The sequence below is a fragment of the Schistocerca serialis genome, chromosome 7 (assembly GCF_023864345.2).
Source record: "Schistocerca serialis cubense isolate TAMUIC-IGC-003099 chromosome 7, iqSchSeri2.2, whole genome shotgun sequence".
NCBI lineage: Eukaryota > Metazoa > Arthropoda > Insecta > Orthoptera > Acrididae > Schistocerca > Schistocerca serialis.
In genome coordinates, this window is record NC_064644.1 from 122,653,231 (window position 1) to 122,676,740 (window position 23,510).

General features: G+C 42.9%; 1 protein-coding gene across 1 annotated transcript in view; it reads right to left on the reverse strand.

Annotated features, from left to right (window-relative positions):
* LOC126412921 (uncharacterized) overlaps positions 1–23,510 on the reverse strand; it is a 224,791-nt gene that overhangs the window by 148,770 nt on the left and 52,511 nt on the right. Inside the window, exons 3-4 of the mRNA XM_050082810.1 lie at positions 20,019–20,184; positions 10,838–11,129 (exon numbers count right to left, since the gene is read on the reverse strand). Coding sequence (XP_049938767.1) covers positions 10,838–11,129; positions 20,019–20,184 — 458 coding nt within the window. The remainder of the gene's footprint in view (positions 1–10,837; positions 11,130–20,018; positions 20,185–23,510) is intronic.

Consider the following 23,510-nt stretch of genomic DNA (forward strand, 5'->3'; position numbering starts at 1 on the left):
GGCCTCCCGCCGGGTAGACCGTTCGCCGGGTGCAAATCTGTCGATTTGACGCCACTTCGGCGACTTGCGCGTCGATGGTGATGAAATGATGATGATTAGGACAACAAAACACCAAGTCCCTGAGCGGAGGAATCGAACCCGGGCCCTTAGGATTGACATTCTGTCGCGCTGACCACTCAGCTACCGGGGGCAGACCCATGGTACGATAAAGGGGCGTTGGCGTTCGAGATTTTTCTCACATTCTCTGAGCTTAATTTTCTAGATTTACATTCATACCCCGGAAACCACAATGAAGTGCGTAGCAGAATGTACTTCCCATTGAATCAGTTATTAGGGCTTTTTCCAGTTCTGTTCACGTATGGGAAGCTGGAATAACGACTGTTTAAATGCATCTGTGCTTGCTAAAATTAGTCTAATATTGTCTTTGCGATCCCTGTGGGAGCAATACATAGGGTTGTAGCATATTCCTAGAGTCGTAACTTAAACTCGATTTTAGAAACTTTCTAGATAGGTTTTCAAGGGATAATTTGCGTCTTTCGCGAAAGTCAAGCGTCTACCAGTTCGGGCCCTTCAGCATCTTCGTGACACTCTCCCGTGGATCGAACAAACCTCCCAGATGAATTTATCATCAAGCTGTAATCCCAAGAATTTAACTCTGTTCACTTCTTTTATCTTCTCATCGTATTTTAGGCATATACTGGTGATAAACCTCTAACAAGTTCTGAACTGCATGCAGCGTGTTTTTTCAAAGTTTAATGACAAAAAATGGCTAGGAACCATTTATTAATGTCCATTAAAATTTCATTAATCGATCTTTCTAAAATTACACTTGATTTGCTATTCACTGCAGCGTTTGGATCATCTGCAAACAAAACAAATTTGGTATCTATATGTTACTCATGAAAGGTCATTGACATACACAAGAAAAAAAGCAAGGGTCCTTGGAACCTTGTGGAACGCCACATGAGCCGGCCGCGGTGGTCTGGCGGTTCTAGGCGCTCATTCCGGAACCGCGCGACTGCTACGGTCGCAGGTTCGAATCCTGCCTCGGGCATGGATGTGTGTGATGTCCTTAGGTTAGTTAGGTTTAAGTAGTTCTAAGTTCTAGGGGACTGATGACCACAGATGTTAAGTCCCTTAGTGCTCAGAGCCATTTGAACGCCACATGTGAGTAGTTCACGGTTGCGTGATAGCATAATTAATGTCTCTCTCCTAATGATACAATTCGTTTCCTGTCAGTGATATAGTACTTGATCCATTTTCCAGAATTCCCTGTTACACCATAACATTCTAATTTATTTAAAAGGCAACTGTGAGTTATTCAGTCGATTGCCTTCAACAAATCACAACATGTACCAGTAGCCTGTAATTTCTTGTCTAATGAATTAAGTAAATTTTCACTCTGTGTGTAGGTAGCCTTCTCAATGTCAAAACCTTTTACAAATGGATCTGAGACTTGGACAATACATTATTTGTTGTCATACGGTTACCTTTCCTAAAAATTTTTGAGAATGCTGCAAAAGTGAAATCGCATAGTAATTCTTTATCTCCTTTTTTAAACAGAGGCTTAAGTGAAGCATATTTCAGCCATTCAGGAAATGTTCCACTGATAAACGATTGGTTTTACAGAGAGTCTAATGTGTTATTAAACTCTGAAACACATTCTTGAATTAATTTTGATGGTATTTTCTCATAAACACTAATTTTTTTTTGTTTTAAAGATTTTATGATAGAATTACTTCTGCTTGGGTAGTTGAGGCTACATTCATGTTAGTGAAGTTATTTGTACTGTCTGGCCTAAGGTACTCCATGGCAGCATGTACTAAACCTGACAACCCCATCTTTTAGTGACAGCTACAAAATATTTATAAAAAGTTTTGCAACACTGCACACATCTGTTACCACTGTATCATTTATTCCTAATGCTATTTTCCCCTCTTCATATCTGGTTCTACCAGTCTCTGACGTTACTATATGCCATATCATCTTTATTTTGTCATCTCATACGATTATTTTTTCTTGTAATGTTTTTGGTTTTACGTCTGTATTTGCAATAGTTATTTTTTTGTTTTACTCTATACCTTTATTCCTCGAGTAATCCATGATTTCTTGGTACAGTTTGGTTTAATCTGGGTTAGTTTCTGGAGAAAACAGTGTTCAGATGAGACAAGTACTTTCTTAATAAAAATGATGTATTTTTCATTCATGCCATTAGCACTGTATGCATCCCTCCAGTTAATGTCTTTGAGGGGATGTCCTAAAATAATCAATTTTTGACTTACTAACCACCCTCTTTAATTCAGATTTAATAGATTTAATATCCTGCTTGGTATTAACATTTAACAAAAGGACCGTGTGTCATTGTCTGAGCGGCCACTGACTACTGGTTTTGTAATATAATTATGTTCATTAGACCTTTCTACAAAGATATTAACAAAGGCTGTTCGTAAGCGATTGGGGACTTTATGGTAGGAATTAAGTTGAATGCTAACCCAAATCCTGTAACACTTACACAACTAAGCCAGTGCCCACACGATGTTTAGAGAGGCATATTATGTCAATGGGATTTGATGACTCAAATTTATCAATGCAGATAATTGATTCATTAATTTTACTTTTTGATCCTCGAATATTTTGATGCAATAAAGATAGCTCACATTCCCTATAGACTGAGTTAAAGTGGGTGGAAATAAGATTTCTGCCGATTGTTGAAAATTTTTAGTCAACAGGTGTTTGAGCTGGTACAATGTATCAGAATTATACCCTTAGTCTTCTTGTAGAAATAATAAACAGGCAATCAGTTGATAAATGGAAGGTTTATTAAAACCCCTTTACCATGGTTTCAGATTTTATAAAACGTCTTCTGCAGAAGGAAATATTGACAACCTAAATAACTTAACAGTGAAAACATGTTAAGATATGTTTGTATATACAAAGGAACAATAATATCTCTTTACGAATATAACAAAATTATTCGAACGTAGTGGGTTACACGCTGTGGCTGAGGTACAGTAAAATATAACCTAAAAGCGCCAGTCAAATATAATTTTTCGTCTCCATAATAATTAACACATGCGCAACATGGCTGTTGTCATTTGGCATTTCGTAATCAATGTACAGCTAGTGCATCCAGCGTCAGGTATGCAATACTCGGACTAAGGAATACTTCTGGCACTACTAGTATGCGCAAGCAGGGTACACGCGATAGTGAATGAAACTTCATCACGCTAAACTTGCTTAAAACGTTAAAATAAAATTGTGACATTAAAAACCAGACCATATCTAACTGTGCACATGTCTAAAATTGATAAAATGGAAATAAATAACAAGTTATCATCTAGAAAAGGTCATTGTGGTAAAAACAAGTTACGTAAAACTGTGAATAGTGCAAATAGAAACATTAGCAAAAAGAACCAGAGTAGAAGAAGGGGGAGCGGGGAAAAGGGAATAGGAACGGAGTACTGGGAGGGAAGGAAAGTAGGGATGGAGAGAGATGGTGGTGGTGGAAGGGGGAAGAAGATAAAACGTGTATAACTCTGAAATACAACATATCTAAAAACTTATGAACATTAAACGTCTAGAAATATACCTCTAGAAATATAGTTACATCATAACAAAGAAGAAACACAAGTAACCACTAGAATTAAAAGTCGAGAAAAATGACATATCCTATAGTCATATGAAAGATCAAGCCATTTCTGTGTTACTTTAACAAAATTGGGGGTCTGAAACTACCTAGGAAATTTCTATTTTTGAGTTGCACCTGTTCATTCGAATCTGATCCATCTTTGTGAGTAAAATATTTAAAAATCTCTAATTCTTCTAGCAAGTTAAGCCTGTGACCTTTAATTTCTTTATGCAAAAGTCCTAAGTCTGCGCAGTGTTTTAGAGAAGAAGCAGCTATTCAGCTAAAGTCTAAATCTTTCATTCTGAAATACTGTATGGATATGTTCTGGGTAATTTGCCCGCCTTGATTTACGCTGCATCAAGACATATACACAGACTCTAACTATACTGTTATACTTATTGTGTTAAGTTGTTTGTGATATCTTTCAAATTTTTTAAATTCGGTCAATAATTATAATAAATATTGAAAATTAAAATGTTGTTGCCCCTGGAAGCCGTTTGACAGACAACCTGCAGCCGGGACTTGGAAGCTTTTGTGCCTATTTATTACTATATACTGTATACTACTAAACGACTAACACGGGCCACAGTCTGAGTTGCAGGTATCCTGTCTGATGGCTTCCAGCGGTAACAAAAATTTATTTTTCAATATTTCATATACTTAATTTAAAAATTTAAAATGCTGGCCTAATCTGTTCATTAACAAGTATAATCTTACGCTGAAATTTGACACAGTAGAATAAGTATTACAGTTGGAAACAAAAAAGAAAAAGAGCGATAGTAAAATACTAGAAAAGTAAATTAAAATCGAACTAATTAAAATCAACCTTACTTTTATAAACAACTATACGTACTGAGAAACGCTCTCGATAAAAATTTTGTATTTGTGGGGATCCATAGCCTCCAGATATTTAATAAACGTAAACATGGTCCGTAGTAGGCTGTAATGCTATTCTTATTTAAACGTGCGATTAGCATTCGACAGATGCTGGGTGCTTCCAGAGGGGTATGGCGCCACGTGTCTATTCATAGGTCACACAATTTCCTTAAATTACGGACCGCAGGTTTGCGGCCGCAATTCTGGGGCCCGATAGCGCCCTAGTCGTATTCCAACGGCTTCACATCTGGTGAATTTGACTTAGGTCTTTCAGTGTTCTGTCAAAATCCTCTCGTAGTGTCATATCTCCCATTTCTTCTTCATATGCCTCCTCTTCCATTTCCATAATATTGTCCTCAAGTTCATCTTCTTGTATTTAGCCTCTATATATTCCTTACACTTTTCAACTTTCCCTTCTTTGCTTAGGATTGCTTTTACATCTGAGTTCTTGATATTCATACAGCCGCTTCGATTTCCTCCAAAGGCCTCTATAATTTTCCTGTAGGCAGGATCTATCTTTTCCCAAGCGAAATATGCTTCTAAGTCCTTATATTTGTCCTCTAGCCACCCTTGTTTAGACATTTTGCATTTCCTGTCAATCTCACTTTTTAGACGTTTATATTCCCGTTCGCCTGTTTCGTTTGCTGCATTTTTATATTTCTCCTTTCATCAATTAAATTCAACATCTCCAGTGTTATCCAAGAATTTCTAGTAGGCCTTGTCGTTTTACCAATTTGATCCACTCCTGCGTACACTATTTCATCTTCTAAAGCTACCCACTCGTCTTCTACTGTATTCCCTCCTCCTCTTCTTGTCAACCTTTGCCTGAGGGCTTATATGAATTCACTATTTTTAGTACTTATGGTGAACTTCATTCCAGGTTGCTTTCGAAAGGTGGACCAACACGATTGTAATGTTTTGACTTTCAGATGATAGAGCACAGCAGTCAGTCGTCCTTTTCTTTCAGGTTTTATTAGGCAAATCTAGATTTCAGCTAGTGCCTAGCCATTATCAATGCAACTATTTCATGGTATCGATGCATGTTGTCATTCTGTTCGGGCGCCAATATAAAATGACTTTTATCATAATAATATGGATATCTATATATGTGTTTGAAGAGAGAGAGAGAGATTGATTTTTGACAGAGACTTTACTTTCAGTCGTAACTGGTACCTGAATTTTGGTTGCTGCATCCTTAAATGATCAGCTACTGCACCAGTTGGTGACGTATTATAATTTGGAGGAAGTTATTGTTCTTTAAGATTTAAAGTACGATTCTGTATTTGGCCGTATTGCGGATAGTGTTGAGCCCAAGTTTTCGTAGCTTTTCATACCTAAGGGACCACTGTGGTAAGTAAATAAGATCAAACAGCAATCTGCTTTTCGTGAGAAAGGAGATTGCTTGGCACACAAACTTCCTTCAAACTACAAGTCCTGTTACATCAAAATTGGTCAGTGGAGTTCAGCACCATACTATTATAAAAGTTGGTGACGTATTATAATTTGGAGGAATTGTTGCTCTTTAAGATTTAAAGTACGACTCTGTACATGGCCGTATTGCGGATAGCTTTGAGCCCAAGTTTTCGCAGCTTTTCATACCTAAGGGACCACTGTGGTAAGTAAATAAGATAAAGCAGCAATCTGCTTTTCGTGAGAAAGGAGACTGCTTGGCACACAACGTCCTTCATACTACACGTCCCGCTACATCAAAATTGGTCAGTGGAGTTCAGCATCATGCTATTATACAAGAACATAATCCAATTACTGTAATTAACAAATTATGAGGGGTTATTACGTATTGAATGAAAACTATAGAGGATGCATTTCAGTTCCTGCATTTTAGTGAACTTTGTGCACTTACAATTCTGTCTAGTGATAGCCGGCGACGACAACGAAGTTCACCTCTTTTTCCAAAAACAAGATATTTCTATTCTTCACTTCCAGAAAATCTGTATACATAAATGTTTGGCAACTCTTACGCATACTTTACTCGGTTTTATCACTAAAGTAGCAATTTTCATTAAATGTGACAATACGTTCTGAACGACGGCCTAGCAACACGCCCTCTTTCCACAAGATACAGATTAACAGTCCTCTTTTTTTAATAAATCAATTGGTTTTTTTTAAGTCCATACTCAAAGATTCACAACTACCATCGTTGCGGGGATACAGCGCTAAAAAGTTACTTACTGTCCAGTTGCGCTTCACTTGCTATTTACAAACATTACTCAGCTTCTCAGAATAAAATTAGGCACAAATTAGTTAAGAAAAGGGCAGTAAGGCTCACATAACATTACAGTGTCCTAGTACGTTAGTCCCCTGTTGTTCGCGCGCCGAAATCTACACTACTGGCCATTAAAATTGCTACACCACGAAGATGACGTGCTACAGACGGGAAATTTAACCGACAGGAAGAAGATGCTGTGATATGCAAATGATTATCTTCTCAGAGCATTCACGCAAGGTTGGCGCCGGAGGCGACACCTACAACGTGCTGACATGAGGAAAGTTTCTAACCGATTTCTCATACACAAACAGCAGCTGACCGGCGTTGCCTGGTGAAACTTTGTTGTGATGCTTCGTGTAAGGAGGAGAAATACGTACCATCACGTTCCCGACTATGATAAAGGTGGATTGTAGCCCATCGCGATTGTGGTTTATCGTATCGCCACATTGCTGCTCGCGTTGGTCGAGATCCAATGACTGTTAGCAGAATATGGAATCGATGGGTTCAGGAGGGTAATACGGAGCGCCGTGCTGGATCGCAACGGCCTCGTATCATTAGCAGTCGAGATGACAGGCATCTTATCCGCATGGCTGTAACGGATCGTGCAACCACGTCTCGATCACTGAGTCAACAGATAGGGACGTTTGCAAGACAACAACCATCTGCACGAACAGTTCGACGACGTTTGCAGCAGCATGGACTATCAGCTCGGAGACCACGGCTGCGGTTACCCTTGACGCTGCATCACAGGAGTGCCTGCGATGGTGTACTCAACGACGAACCTGGGTGCACGAATGGCAAAACGTCATTTTTTCGGATGAATCCAGGTTCTGTTTGCAGCATCACAATGGTCGCAACCGTGTTTGGCGACATCGCGGTGAACGCACATTGGAAGCGTGTATTCGTCACCCAGCGTGATGGTACGGGGTGCCATTGGTTACACGTCTCGGTCACCTCTTGTTCGCATTGACGGCACATTGAAAATTGGACGTTACATTTCAGATGTGTTACGACCCTTCATTCGATCCCTGCGAAACCCTACATTTCAGCAGGATAATGCACGACCGCATGTTGCAGGTCCTGTACGGGCCTTGCTGAATACAGAAAATGTTCGACTGCTGCCGTGGCCAGCACATTCTCCAGATCTCTCACCAACTGAAAACTTCTGGTCAACAGTGACCGAGCAACTGGATCGTCACAATACGCCAGTCACTACTCTTGATGAACTGTGGTATCGTGTTGAAGCTGCATGGGCAGCTGTACCTGTACACGCCATCCAAGCTCTGTTTGACTCAATGCCCAGGCGTATCACGGCCGTTATTACGACCAGAGGTGGTTGTTCTGGGTACTGATATCTCAGGATCTATGCACCCAAATTGCTTGAAAAATGTAATCACATGTCAGTTCTAGTATAATATATTTGTCCAATGAATACCCGTTTATCATCTGCATTTCTTCTTGGTGAAGCAATTTTAATGGCCAGTAGTGTATTTGTCCTGTAGCCACCCTTGTTTAGACATTTTGCATTTCCTGTCAATCTCACTTTTTAGACAAGGAATAGGGAAAATCAACGAATATAAAAGACTGCCACCAAAAACTGGAACAAATAATAAACCAATTCCCTTTCGCCTGTTTCGTTTGCTGCATTTTTATATTTCTCCTTTCGTCAATTAAATTGAACATCTCCAGTGTTATCCAAGAATTTCTAGTAGGCCTTGTCTGCTGTCCACACTATTTCATCTTCTAAAGCTACTCACCCGTCTTCTACTGTATTCCTTCCTCCTGTTCTTGCCAACCTTTGCCTGTGGGCTTACATGAATTCACTATTTTTAGTCCTAAGGGTGAACTGCATTCCAGTTTGCGTTCGAATGGTGGACCAACACGACTGTAATGTTTTGACTTTGAGATGATAGAGCACAGCAATCAGTCGTCCTTTCTTTCAGGTTTTATTAGGCAAATCTAGATTTCGGCTAGTGCCTAACCATTATCAACTGAACTATTTCATGGTATCGACGCATGTTGTCATGCTGTTCGGGCGCCAATATAAAATGACTTTTATCATAATAATATGAATATTTATATATGTGGTCCGCAGCTCGTGGTCGTGCGGTAGCGTTCTCGCTTCCCGCGCCCTGGTTCCCAGGTTCGATTCCCGGCGGGGTCAGGGATTTTCTCTGCCTCGTGATGACTGGGTGTTGTGTGATGTCCTTAGGTTAGTTAGGTTTAAGTAGTTCTAAGTTCTAGGGGACTGATGACCATAGATGTTAAGTCCCATAGTGCTCAGAGCCATTTGAACCATTTATATATGTGTTTGGAGAGAGAGAGAGAGAGAGAGAGAGAAACTGATTTTTGATTGAGACTTTACTTTCAGTCGTAACTGGTACCTGGTTGCTGCCTCCTTAATGAACAGCTTCTGCACCAGTTGGTGACGTATTATAATTTGGAAGAAGTTATTGCTCTTTAAGAGCGGATAGCTTTGAGCCCAAGTTTTCGTAGCTTTTCATACCTAAGGGACCACTGTGGTAAGTAAATAAGATCAAACAGCAATCTGCTTTTCGTAAGAAAGGAGATTGCTTGGCACACAAACTTCCTTCAAACTACAAGTGCTGCTACATCAAAATTGGTCAGTGGAGTTCAGCATCATACTTTTATACAAGAACATAATCCAATTACTGTAATTAAGAAATTATGAGAGGTTGTTACGTCTTTGCTTTCCTGTATTTTAGTGAACTTTGTACAGTTACAGTTCTGTCGATTGATAGGCGGCGATGGCAATGAAGTTCACCTCCTTTTCCAAAAAGAAGATATTTCTATTCTTCACTTGCAGAAAATTTTGTATACATAAATGTTTCGCAACTCTTACACATACTTACTCGGTTTTATCACTAAAATAGCAATTTTCATTAAATGCAACAATACGTTATGAACGACGGCCTAGCAACAAGCCCTCTTTCCACAAGATACATATTAACAGTCCTCTTTTTTTTAATTTAAGTGCATACTCAAAGATTCACACCTGAGCCGCCAGGTTAGCTTAGAGCGCTAATGCGCTGCTTCCTGGACTCGGGTAGGCGCGCCGGCTCCGGATCGAATCCGCCCAGCGGATCAACGACGTGGGCCGGTGTGTCGGCCAGCCTGGATGTGGTTTTTAGGCGGTTTTCCACATCCCGCTAGGTGAATACCGGGCTGGTCCCCACACCCCGCCTCAGTTACACGACACGCAGACATTTGTAACACTTCTGCACTCTTTCACGGTTTACACTAGAGGCAGACAGCTGGGGTACACTGATTCCGTCCTGGGGGCTATGGGGTGGCGGCAGGAAGGGCATCCGGCCACCCATTTCAATGAACCTTGCCAATTCCGTTGTAAACACGCCGACCCTGCGACCATTGCAGGACAAAGGCGCAAGTGAAAGGAAGAAAGAAGTGTTCAAATGCGTGTGAAATCTTATGGGACTTAACTGCTAAGGTCGTCAGTCCCTAAGGTTACACACTACTTAATCTAAATTATCCTAAGGACAAACACACACCCATTCTCAGGGAGGACTCGAACCTCTGCCGGGACCAGCCGCACAGTCCATGACTGCAGCGCCCAAGACCGCTCGGCTGATCCCGCGCGAAAGAAAGAAAGACTCAAAGATTCACAACTACTGTCGTTGCGAGGATTGCGAGCTAAAGAGTTTCTTGCTGTCCGGCTGCGCTTCACTTGGTATTTACATGCATTACTGAGCTTCTCAGAATAAAATTAGGCACAAAGTAGTTAATAAAAGGGCAGTGAGGCTCACATAACATTACAATGTCCTAGTACGTCAGTCCCCTGTTGTTTGGGCGCCGAAATCTTGATTTGCATAATAAAACCTGAAAGAAAAGTACGAGTGCTTGCTGTGCTCTATCATTTGGAAGTCTTATCACAGTCGTTGAGTGCACCCATATTCCTAATGGAAGGTAACTCGATATAATGTTTTGATTAATCACTGTAGAGCGCAATAGTTAAGGAGGGATGAAGAGACAATCACGGGGTAGGTTATCGCGGAGAGACGCTTCGAACCAGCGTCGGTCTGAATGCACAACAAGCAACAGCAGGAGACAGAAACGACGGCACTCACGTCGACGGCGTCTCCGGTGAGCAGGACGGCGAGCGAGTCGGCGTCTCTGGGGCGCACGAAGAGGCGCAGCGGCCGCGAGGCGGAGCCGAAGGGCGAGCGGTCGCGCCGGGCCGTCAGCGGCAGACCCGCGGCAGAGAGCGCAGCCTCCAGCGCCGCCTGCGGGTCGCGCCACGCCGACGCGCGGTAGCCGTGCTCTGCCGGCAGCGGGTGGAAGCACGAGCCGCCGTCCCAGCAGCAGCCCGCAGACTCGCACTGCGCGCGCGTCGTGTTCTGTCCGGGCAGGCACCACACCCTGCAACAACACCAGTGACTCCTCTCACAACGGGGGCGCCTGCAGGGCTGGGCTCTTTGGGGAGGGGGGTCACGGCTTGTTACTCTCACCCCCCCCCCCCCCCCAATATACCAGGCGTACCGGTATGAAATGAGCGTTAAGATACAAATGTGTCGATAGGGAACATTTGTTCTGAGCGAGCCTTAATATTTTTTTTTCGTTTGGTTTGTATGACATCTGTCAAAGATATTTAGTATACATCAAGTCATGGAACAAACAACATCATATGTTTTCATCGCGTTAACAATGTCGAATTTTGTACCAGAAAGTGATGATTTGCGGAAAGCGTTAATTTTTTGTTTTCATTTGGAAAAAAGTGCTGCAGAGTCGCATCGAATGCTTGTCGAGGCATATGATGATCGTGCTCTATCAAAAGCAACATGCAAAAGATGGTTCCAACGGTTCAGAAATAATGATTTTGATGTAAGAAATGAAGAACGTGGAAGACCACCAAAAAAGTTCGAAGACGCCGAATTGCATGCAATATTGGATGAAGATGATACTTTGAGTCAGAAGCAAATGGCAGCAATGCTAAATGTTGCACAACAAACAATTTCTGACCGTTTGAAAGGTATGGGAAAGATCCAAAAGTGTGGAAAATGGGTGCCACATGAATTCAATGAAAGACAGATGGAAAACCGAAAAACCATTTGTCAAATTTTGCATCAAAGACATGAAAGAAAATCAATTTTGCATCGAATTGTTAGTGGCGATGAAAAATGGATTTATTTTAAGAATCCTAAACGGGAAAAATCATGGGTTAATCCGGGACAACCATCAACATCGACTGCAAAACCACATCGATTCGGCAAGAAGACAATGCTCTGTGTTTGGTGGGATCGGAAAGGTGTGGTGTGTCATGAGCTTCTAAAACCTGGTGAAACTGTGAATACTATTCGCTACAGGCAACAAATGATTAATTTCAACTATGTATGGTTGAAATGGCTCTGAGCACTATGGGACTTAACATCTGTGGTCATCAGTCCCCTAGAACTTAGAACTACTTAAACCTAACTAACCTAAGAACATCACACACATCCATGCCCGAGGCAGGATTCAAACCTGCGACTGTAGCTCAACTGTGCATGGATCGAAAAAAGACCAGAATGGGCCAGAAGACATGGCAAAGGTTTTTTTACACGACAACGCACCTACACACAAAGCAAAACTGGTTCAGGATACAATCAAAACACTTGGCTGGGAGCTGCTACCCCATCCGCCGTATTCACCAGGCTTGGCCCCTTCCGACTAACATTTGTTTTCATCAATGGGACACGCATTGGCTGAGGAACACTTCGATTTCTACGAAGAAGTAGAAAATTGGGTGTCTGATTGGTTTGCTTCAAAAGACGAACATTTCTATTGGCGTGGTGTCCACAAATTGCCAGTAAGGTAGTCAAAATGTATAGAAAGCAATGGTCAGTACTTTGAATAAAAAGTTTTTACTTTTCAATTCAAAATTAGTGTTTCATTTTCACAAAAAAAACTGCAATGCAGTCTTCCTCTGTGAAACAGCTTTGGAAAAAGACATTTAGTATTTCGGGCTTTAGGGTTGGGTTCTTTGGGGTGGGGGGGTCACAGTTTGTTACTGTCAACCCCCCCCCCCCCCCCCCCAATATAACTTACCACCACCCCAACTTTTAACAAGCGTAAAAATAACAATGAAATATACAAAAAATTAGCGGCTTCACACGGTTAACATCAACGCAGCGAACACGTCAAGTGCCGTAACCCGATTTCCTAGAAACTTGGCTCAGAGGTAGAGGGGTCAAAATAAGCGATCACATGTCTCGGGCCATCCGCAGATACTCGACTGTTTCTGATAACGGGAACTCCCCATCGCAGCCCCCTCAGATTTAGTGGTAAGTTGGCAGATTGGATACTCTGTGAAAAACTGAACTCAGATCAAGCATGAAGAGAAAAGAAGTTGTACTGAATTGTGGAAAAAAGAAGGAAACTAGAAACAGTGAACGGTCCAGACTTGATATGTGCAATATCGAGGAATGTTAGGAGCTGTTGTGTCGCCAATGTGTGGTCATGGTGTTGGACTGCTGTAACGTCGCAGCTATCTACACGGCTGCAGAGTTTTGTAGCAAGTTCTATTCCCTTAGGTGAAGCTGTATTGGAGGCTGGCAATGAAGGCTCCAGCCCCGGCCGTTGTGTAGTCGGCTGCTGGCGTCATAATGCCATCTGTCGCGGTGTGCGGAGCGTGAGAACTGCTCTGTGAGGAGCATACTAAGATCACTTATTCATCTCACCTAAGAAACTAAATAACTATGATAAATATGATCTCTTTGTTTTCAAATTTGGTATAGGAAATTTTATAATTTAGAAGATCAGTGTGTAAGATTTCCATGCGAATAATAAGTTTTCGAAATATAAAAAACCTATTAAAAAAGTACTTAACCGACACTTAGTAAAGTAAATTTAGATAGGAATCATGACAGTCTAAGTTTCTTTGTTATTGGAAAACAATAACGGCACTCTCAGTGTGCGCAAGTTATTTTTAAGGAATTTTGATTCTAAACTTGTAATAATTTTGCTTTCGTAATGGAAATAATACTTTAAAAGTTGATATTTATATTTTGTGTTATGGTGGGAGTAGATGAGAGTGAATGTGAATGTGTATGTGGGGACATACGTCAAGTTTGAATTTCATAATGTATTACACCATCCGTAAGTAGCAAGTGTTACGTACTATTCCAGTCTCTTATTGCAGATGGAAAGAAAGATTGTCGGTATGCCCCTGCGTGGGCTCTAATCTCTCTGATTTTATCCTCATGGTCTCTTCGCGAGATATACGTAGGAGGAGGGAGCAATATACTGCTTGAGTCCTCGGTGAAGGTATGTTCTCGAAACTTCAACCGTACCGAGCGTCTCTCCTGCAGTCTCCTACTGGAGTATATCAATCAGCTCCGAAACGCTTTCGCGATTACTAAATGATCCTGTAACGAAGCGCGCTGCTTTCCGTTGGATCTTCTCTATCTCTTCTATCAACCCTATCTGGTACAGATCCCACACTGCTGAGCAGTATTCAAGCAGTGGGCGAACAAGTGTAGTGTAACCCACTTCCTTTGTTTTCGGACTGCATTTCCTTAGGATTCTTCCACTGAATCTCAATCTGGAATCTGCTTTACGGACGATCAACTTTATGTGATCATTGCATTTTAAATCACTCCTAATGCCTACTCCCAGATAATTTATGGAATTAACTGCTTCCAGTTGCTGACTTGCTATACTGCAGCTAAATGATAAAGGATCTTTCTTTCAATGTATTCGCAGCACATTACACTTGTCTACATTGAGATTCAATTGCCATTCCCTGCGCCATGCGTCAATTCGTTGCAGATCCTCCTGCATTTCAGTACAATTTTCCGTTGTTACAACCTCTCGATATACTGCAGCATCATCCGCAAAAAGCCTCAGTGGACTTCCGATGTTATCCACAAGGTCATTTATGTATATTGTGAATAGCAACGGTCCTACGACACTCCCCTGTGGCACACCTGAAATCACTCTTACTTCGGAAGACTTCTCTCCATTGAGAATGACATGCTGCGTTCTGTTATCTAGGAACTCTTCAATCCAATCACACAATTGGTCTGATAGTCCATATGCTCTTACTTTGTTCATTAAACGACTGTGGGGAACTGTATCGAACGCCTTGCGGAAGTCAAGAAACACGGCATCTACATGTGAACCCGTGTCTATGGCCCTCTGAGTCTCGTGGACGAATAGCGCGAGCTGGGTTTCACACGATCGTCTTTTTCGAAACCCATGCTGATTCCTACAGAGTATATTTCTAGTCTCCAGAAAAGTCATTATACTCGAACATAATACGTGTTCCAAAATTCTACAACTGATCGACGTTAGAGATATAGGTCTATAGTTCTGCACATCTGTCCGACGTCCCTTCTTGAAAAAGGGGATGACCTGTGCCCTTTTCCAATCCTTTGGAACGCTACGCTCTTCTAGAGACCTACGGTACAACGCTGCAAGAAGGGGGGCAAGTTCCTTCGCGTACTCTGTGTAAAATCGAACTGGTATCCCATCAGGTCCAGCGGCTTTTCCTCTTTTGAGCGATTTTAATTGTTTCTCTATCCCTCTGTCCCCCCCCCCCCCCCTCCCATGAACCATGGACCTTGCCGTTGGTGGGGAGGCTTGCGTGCCTCAGGGATACAGATGGCCGTACCGTAGGTGCAACCACAACGGAGGCGTATCTGTTGAGAGGCCAGACAAACATGTGGTTCCTGAAGAGGGGCAGCAGCCTTTTCAGTAGTTGCAGGGGCAACAGTCTGGATGATTGACTGATCTGGCCTTGTAACATTAACCAAAACGGCCTTGCTGTGCTGGTACTGCGAACGGCTGAAAGCAAGGGGAAACTACAGCCGTAATTTTTCCCGAGGACATGCAGCTTTACTGTATGGCATGGAGAGCTGCATCAAACCAGTCTCAGGACTGAAGACCACAACAACAACAACAACAATCCCTCTGTCGGCTATTTCGATATCTACCATTTTGTCATCTGTGCGACAATCTAAAGTGGGAACTACGATGCAGTCTTCCTCTGTGAAACACCTTTGGAAAAAGACATTTAGTATTTCGGGCTTTAGGGTTGGGTTCTTTGGGTGGGGGGGGGTCACAGTTTGTTACTCTCAACCCCCCCCCCCCCAATATAACTTACCACCACCCCAACTTTTAACAAGCGTAAAAATAACAATAAAATATACAAAAAATTAGCGGCTTCACACGGGTAACATCAACGCAGCGAACACGGCAAGTACCATAACCCGATTTCCTAGAAACTTGGCTCAGAAGTAGAGGGGTCAAAATGAGCGATCACATGTCTCGGCCCATCCGCAGATACTGTTTCTGACAAGAGAAACTCCTCATCACAGCCCCCTCACATTTAGTGGTAAGTTGGCCCATTGGACAGTCCGTGAAAAACTGAACTCAGATCAAGCATGAAGAGAAAAGAAGTTGTACTGAACTGTGGAAAAAAGAAGAAAACTAGAAACAGTGAACTGTCCAAATTTGCCATGTGCAACATCGAGGAACGTTACCAACTGTTGTGTCGTCGTTGTGTGGTCATGGTATTGGACTGTGCCGGGGAGATCCGGGTTCAAACCTCACTCAATCCCAATTTTTTTTCTCAGAAAATTACGAAATTTCCGTCCGGTCCGTAATGTCAGTTTGAAACAGCGTCGTCTAACTGTTGGTTGATTTGAGGGAAGGGACCAAATAGCGAGGTCACTGGTCCCATTGGATTACGGAAGGATGGAGCAGGAAGTCGGCCGTGTCCTTTCAGAGGAACTATCCCAGCATTTGCCTGAAGCGATTTAGGGAAATCACGGAAAACCTAAATCAGGATGGCCGGACACGACGTTCAACGAAGGGACCTCCAGACGTACGTACCTTTATTTTTGTTCTACACAGATACTACATGTTATGCTCCTTCCGTTGCTTTTTTACAAGTTTTTACTCTTGAATTACTTCATAGTTCACACCCATTTATTTTTCGTTTTCGTTTCTGTGGGAAGTCTATGCGGCATGTCACCTGCTCTCACTATTCATCGCAGAAAATGAGTCACATGGTAAGAAATACTTCCGTCCCAAGTAAATGTATTGAACAGTGACAGGACTCCAGATGCCGCATTGACCTTTCACAGAAATGTAAACAAAAAATAAACGGGTGTGAGCTATGTTACAACAAAGTAATTCATGAGTCGTCCACCCCCGGTAGCTGAGTGGTCAGCGCGACAGAATGTCAATCCTTAGGGCCCGGGTTCGATTCCCGGCTGGATCGGAGATTTTCTCCGCTTAGGAACTGGGTGTTGTGTCGTCCTAATCATCATCATTTCATCTCCATCGACGCGCAAGTCGCCGAAGTCGCGTCAAATCGATAGACTTGCACCCGGCGAACGGTCTAACCGACGGGAGGCCGTAGTCACACGTCATTTACATTAATTCAAGAGTCAAATCTTGTAAAACGGGACGCAAGAGTCATAACATGTGGTACCTGTGTAGAACAAATGGGAGGTACGTACGTCTGGAGGTCCCTTCGTTACACGTCGCTGTTGCAAAGTGACATTACGCCGTGACTCAAACACAAATCTGAATACAGTGAACAGACACGTCAATGACCGGACGGGAAGTTCGTAAGAAAAAGGACAGAAGGAGATTTAAACCAGGAGCTCCCCTATCGTAGTCCAACACCGTGACCACAAAACCAAGACCAAACGGTCGTTAACGTTCCTCGATATTGACACATTAAATTCGGACCGTTCACTGTTTCTAGCCTTCTTTTTTCTTCCAAAGTTCAGTACACCTTCTCCCTGTTTTCAAGCTTGATCTATGTAATTTTTTGACGGGATATCCTATACGCCAACTTACCACTAAATCTGAGGTGGGTGCGACGGGGAGTTTCCCTTGTGACAAAACGAAGGTCAAAGTTTTCGAGCTATTTAATGTGCCTTTTAGCCAATAAACAGGTTAACGGAAATGGTGGCACAGTGGCTAACGTCACGGCTTCAATTTTGTACCCTGTGCTCGAAATCCGATTATTATTTTTATTTTTGGTTTAATTCATCTACCCATGTCCGTAGGAGATTACGACAGCAATGATTTCAATGTGTGCTGAAATAACGCTGTCGCTAATCGTCTAGTAACTGTATGTCTGGTCAATGAATTAAAGAAAAAATGAATGAGAAAATTGCTTCAAACTGTTTTCGGTGAAATTCCTGCAGCGTATCTTGGTTCATAATCAGCTGCAAGCGTCAGTTTTTGGTAAAGTAGTCCGTTATGCTTGGTTTGTCGAGAAATTATTGCCAACGTGTGAAATCATCAACAATGTTAACGACGTTTCTTTCTCGAGTGAGATTCATACGAAGAACTGCCACTGTGGTAAACTTCCTTCGATTGATGCTCATGGTGTTCGGAATTTCTATGTTTAGAATGTTTCTACCATCGGTTTCATCCAAAGGAATGCACTAACTCTTCCTCAAGAATAAACATAAGAATAAAATGTAAGTTTTAATACAAGAATTCATACAAGAAGTAAATATAAGAATATGAGAATTTAATAAGATTGTAACCTTTGAAAATACCATAAAAACATATACTCCAAAATATTCGTTTCTGTACGAGTTGTAAAAAGCGTTTCGCTCCTTATATTTTACCCCTGCTATCTTCAAAATTTCAAAGAGAGTATTCTAGTCAGCATTGCCAAAAGTTTTCTCTAAGTCCACAAATGCTGTAAATGTAAGTTTGCCTTTCCTTAACCTATCTGCTGAGGTAAGTCGTAGGGTCAGTACTGCCTCGCATGTTCCTGCATTTCTCCGGATGAGATTATCGCCTGCAAGAAGGCACAGACAGTACCCTGAAAAAACTTTGTCCATCGTTTTCTCAGAAACGGTCGAATATCTTCAGAAACACGCGTTCGCTTATTTTAATTCTTGTTCCATTAAACGAAGTTTCTGGGAAATCGGGTTATGGCATTTGCCGTGTTCTCGTAATTATCTACAGCCGAGTGACTTGTCTGATGTAGCATTAATTTTGTTTACGAGCCACTGCCCAGAGTTAGGATTAAAATTCAGAGAGCAACGTCAGGTAAATAAATATCATTATTTTCCTATAACCCACATAATATAAGCTGCACACACCGAGGAAGTCCCGCCTGACTGCAGCGCCTGTAGAATGCGTTCCACCTGATCGCAACGCACTTCAGTGCGAGCTGTGAGCACCTGTTGGCCGCCCAGCTACGTCACCAGTCCGGCGTGACCTCAAACACTTTAACAGTAACCCGCATCAAAAAATCTGTTCTTATCAGTTTGATACGTCCTGAATCGCTGGCAGAAGCTCGCACCAGTTTGGTGCTGCCTCCGGCAGCCTTACAACTGTAAGGATGATTCAAAGGAGTTCTGCCCTTCACCGCTATACGACAATCACGTCGCAAATACACTTCTAGGGTCAACCCCCGGATAATGATGCTGAGCGTATGGGATTGGTGGCCGGGAGACCCCTCGCGGGGCGGTTCGGCCGCCGCTCCACAAGTTCTTTAACGCAACTACGCCGACTTGCGACTGAATGAGGATGAAATGATGATGAAAGACACACAACACCCAGTCATCTCGAGGCAGAGAAAATCCCTGACCCCTCCGGGAATCGAACCCGGGACCCCGTGCGCAGAAAGCGAGAACGCTACCGCAATACCACGAGCCGCGGACTGCCCCCGGATTATATTGTGTGAATCCCACAATATTTTATCGATGCAAGCGCTCTGGGTAGTTGCTGCTCTGACTGCTGCAAGACGCGACCGATGATAATCGAGCGACAACGTCGAAATTTATCAATCCAGGAGCAGGCAAGATGTCGAGCGGTTGCACCGATGAAATATTGTGGGATTTACACAATTCCAAAGAGAGCTGTTGCTGACAGGTGTGAAAATTAAAATACTAACACGAATTCTTTACAGAAGACTGGAAAAACTGATAGAAGCTGACCTTGGTGAAGTTCAGTCTACATTTTGGAGAAATGCAAGAGCACACGGGGCAGTACTCACCCTACAAATTCTCATTGAAGATAGGATAAGGAAAGGTAAATCTACGTTAACTGGATATGACGATTGTAGATAGTGAGGTTGAAGTCATTGAGGTGCAAGCCACAGGTGGTTAGTCTTATTATTGCCTGGGTTTTGAAAGCGTTGATCTTGAGGAACCATTGGTTACAGCATGAGACAAACTCATTGAAGTGGCTTCGGGATGTTGATTCTTATTGCGAAAAGTACAATAGTCGGCTTAGCAGTAGTGTAATGTGTAATGATAGACAGTAGAAGGTACTGTAAGGACTGACCTGTAGGCGCCGGAGAGGCTGCAGGTGCCGATGGTGTCTGGGGGCGGCACCTTGATAGCATACAGCAGCCAGTAGAGCAGCAGCGGCAGCCCCAGCGCCAGCACCGCCAGTGCCACCACGCCCTTCACCTCTGCCGTCTGCAGCGCGCGCCGATACCATGGCAGCACTGCAACAGACGTGACACACCGGCTCAGCCCTGCACGCTGTCCGCCCTGATAGCTGCGCAATCAGTGCGGCTGAGTGCCAACCAAAGGGGTCCGGGTTCAGTTTCCGGCCAGGCCGGAGATTTTCTCCACTCGAGGACTGGGTGTTGGTTTTCCTTACGACTGTATCGTCGTATTTGACATTTCGGTATTGAGATGGCTGTATGAGCACTTCCCGAAAGCCAATAAACCGAAATAAAGGCCTACACACTCAGTACTGAACCTGGTGCAAAAATACGAGGTGCGGCTAGAAAAAAACCGGACTGATGCTGGAAAAAAACATTTATTTACAATTATTTACAATTTCATGTTATCTCCTTCAATGTACTCTCCTCCTCGGTCTCTTCACCGCTCCATACGAGTTTTCCACTGTTCATAGCAATGCTGCAGATCATTTTCGGTAAGTCCATACATTACTTCCGTCGCTTTTTCTTTTACTGCTTCAACAGTCTCAAATCTAGTTCCTTTCAAAGCTGACTTGACTTTAGGGAAAAGAAAAAAGTCACAGGGGGCCAAATCAGGTGAGTAGGGTGGATGATCTAAGATGGGAATGTTGTGTTTCGCCAAAAACGTCTTCACTGACAACGCACTGTGAGCTAGGGCATTGTCTTGGTGAAGGATCCATGACTTTTTTCTCCACAAATCGTTCCGTTTTCTCCGTACTCGCTCACGTAGGGTAGCCAGGACGCTAATGTAGTAATGCTGATTCACTGTTTGTCCCTCTGGTACCCAATCAATGTGCACAATCCCTTTGATGTAAAAAAAAACAATCATCATTGCCTTGAATTTCGATTTTGATATTCGTGCTTTTTTTGTCGTGGAGAACCAGGTGTTTTCCAATGCATCGATTGGCGTTTAGTTTCGGGATCGTAAGTAAAAAACCACGATTCATCGCAAGTAATAACATTTTGTAAGAAGGTGGGATCACTTTCAATGTTTTCCAGGATGTCAGAACAAATCATTCTTCGGCGTTCCTTCTGTTCAATTGTGAGACACTTTGGAACCATTTTTGAACACACTTTGTTCATGTTGAAACTTTCATGAAGAATCTGCCTAACACTTTCCTTGTCAACTCCTGTTAACTCAGACACTGCTCTGATTGTTAAACGGCGATCTTGTCGAACAAGTTTACCGATTTTTTCAATGTTTGCATCAGTTTTTGCTGACAATGGTCTGCCAGTGCGAGTGTCATCACTGGTGTCTTCGCGGCCATCTTTAAATCGTTTAAACCACTCAAACACTTGTGTTCGCGATAAACAATCATCGCCGTACACTTGTTGTAACGTTACAAACGTTTCACTTGCAGATTTTCCTAGTTTGAAACAAAATTTGGTGTTAACACGCTGTTCTTTCTGTACACTCAACATTTTCCGACGCACAGACAAAACGTCAACTACTTAAAACAGACGCCACGGGCAGACTGAGTGCAGGAGGCAGATCAAACTCGAGCAGTAGGCGGAGCGAGAGTCACGTGACAGGCCACGCGACTTTCAGCCTTATTGCATTCGTTTTATTGTTTCACCAGTACTAGTCCGGTTTTTTTCTAGCCACACCTCGTACGACATCTCGTAGTATCCTCTAGGCGAGGGCCAACCATCTAAATGGCAAGGCTGCATTTGTGAGATGACTGCACCACAAAGGGAACCACATCATGTATTTCTTTCTTTGGGCCTTGTCCCGTGACAATGCGGGGTCAGCCGTGTTATTACAGATTTGGGAGTGTTAGTTGCAGAGGGTGGCCGGATGCCCTTCCTGCAGCCACCCCGAACCCCCCGGGACATAACTAGTGTGCCCTAGCTGTCTGCATCTAGTGTAATCCATGAAAAAGTGCGAATGTGTACAAATGTCAGTGAGTCGTGTAACTGATGCGGAATTTGCGGAGCAGCCCAGTATTCACCTAGTGGGATGTGGAATACCGCCTAAAAACCACATCCAGGCTGGCCGGCATACCGGCCCTCGTCATTAATCCGCCGGGCAGATTCGAACCGGGACCAGTGCGCCTACCTGAGTCCAGGAAGCAGCACATTAGTGCTCTCGGCTACCCTGGTGGGTATTACCACACCATGTATATCTTCTACATATTATATTTAAAGCTCCCCTTCCCATTGTTTCTGCCTGTGTGTTCTGGCTAATGTCAGGAACTTTTGTAGGAATTTTGACATTTTTCACTAGCAGATACACTGATTCACTGCAAATGTTTTGGGCACAGGAGAGAGGCATAAGGCAGCACCAGGCTGGCGCAAGCTACATCGACCTCCTAAACGATCTGCAATGCAGAACTTATCGGACATTGCTGATAAAGGTAGTTGTTTTGGTGTAGAGTTAATGTTTAAGGGATGCGAAAGCAAATGTGGAAAAATGTTACAGAGGAACAGTAGCTAGAGCAGACTGATGCTGAAAAGAAATGGCCGTCGAGAGGCCACAGCTTGCACGGAAGTGGCCATACAGTCGGGTGGAAGACGCAGCACGGTATCTCGCAGCACCCATCACTGCCACGAGATGTCACCCTAAACGCCAGTTAAATATGGAACACATAACACTCGTGCCTTCTGAGAACTTTCCTGGCAAGTGCCACTTATATCGTCTAAGTTGAATGAAAATTATGACATTCATCACCAAACACTGTTCTCTGACTTTTGATTAGAACTCTATGTAGTGGCCCATAAACTAAATTATCGCAACACCATACAAGTTGCCTGGCTGTAGATATGAGGGCTACTTTGCTTTATGAGATCAGATCGGTCGCGAAATTAAAAGCATACTGAAACTCTGGTGAAGCTTTGTACAGATGCGTTGCGCAGTGTCCCCAGTATGCTCATCGACTGTGTCACGTTGCATCTTTCAGTGCCTAGCACACAGTGAGCAGATAAACATGTCTAGAATGCTTGTCAATGCTTACAGTAAAGATACAATGCTCGCGAAATATTTTTGGAGCCCTAAAGTTTCCGTACTATTTAAAGTAAGGAGTTCACAGGATAGATTATAAAATTTGTGTCTTACGTAGTAGAAGAGAGTATTCCGATTATGTGGGCACCTTCTAATGCAGCACTGCAGTCTTGTAATGATACAATACCTCTCTGTTTCAGACACTATTGCAGCCAATGACTTAACTTTTATAACCAAAAATAAGTAGACAACATTTCATCAAATACAGCCGACAGAAACTGACGGCCTGATTACAGACACTGCAGACAACAGGAATCTGCATGCATGCGGCAGTTCTGTGTTCAGAGATGTATAGCTGGCGTTGGGGCCACTGCTTATCATAAGTGGTCGTTCATGTTTTTAC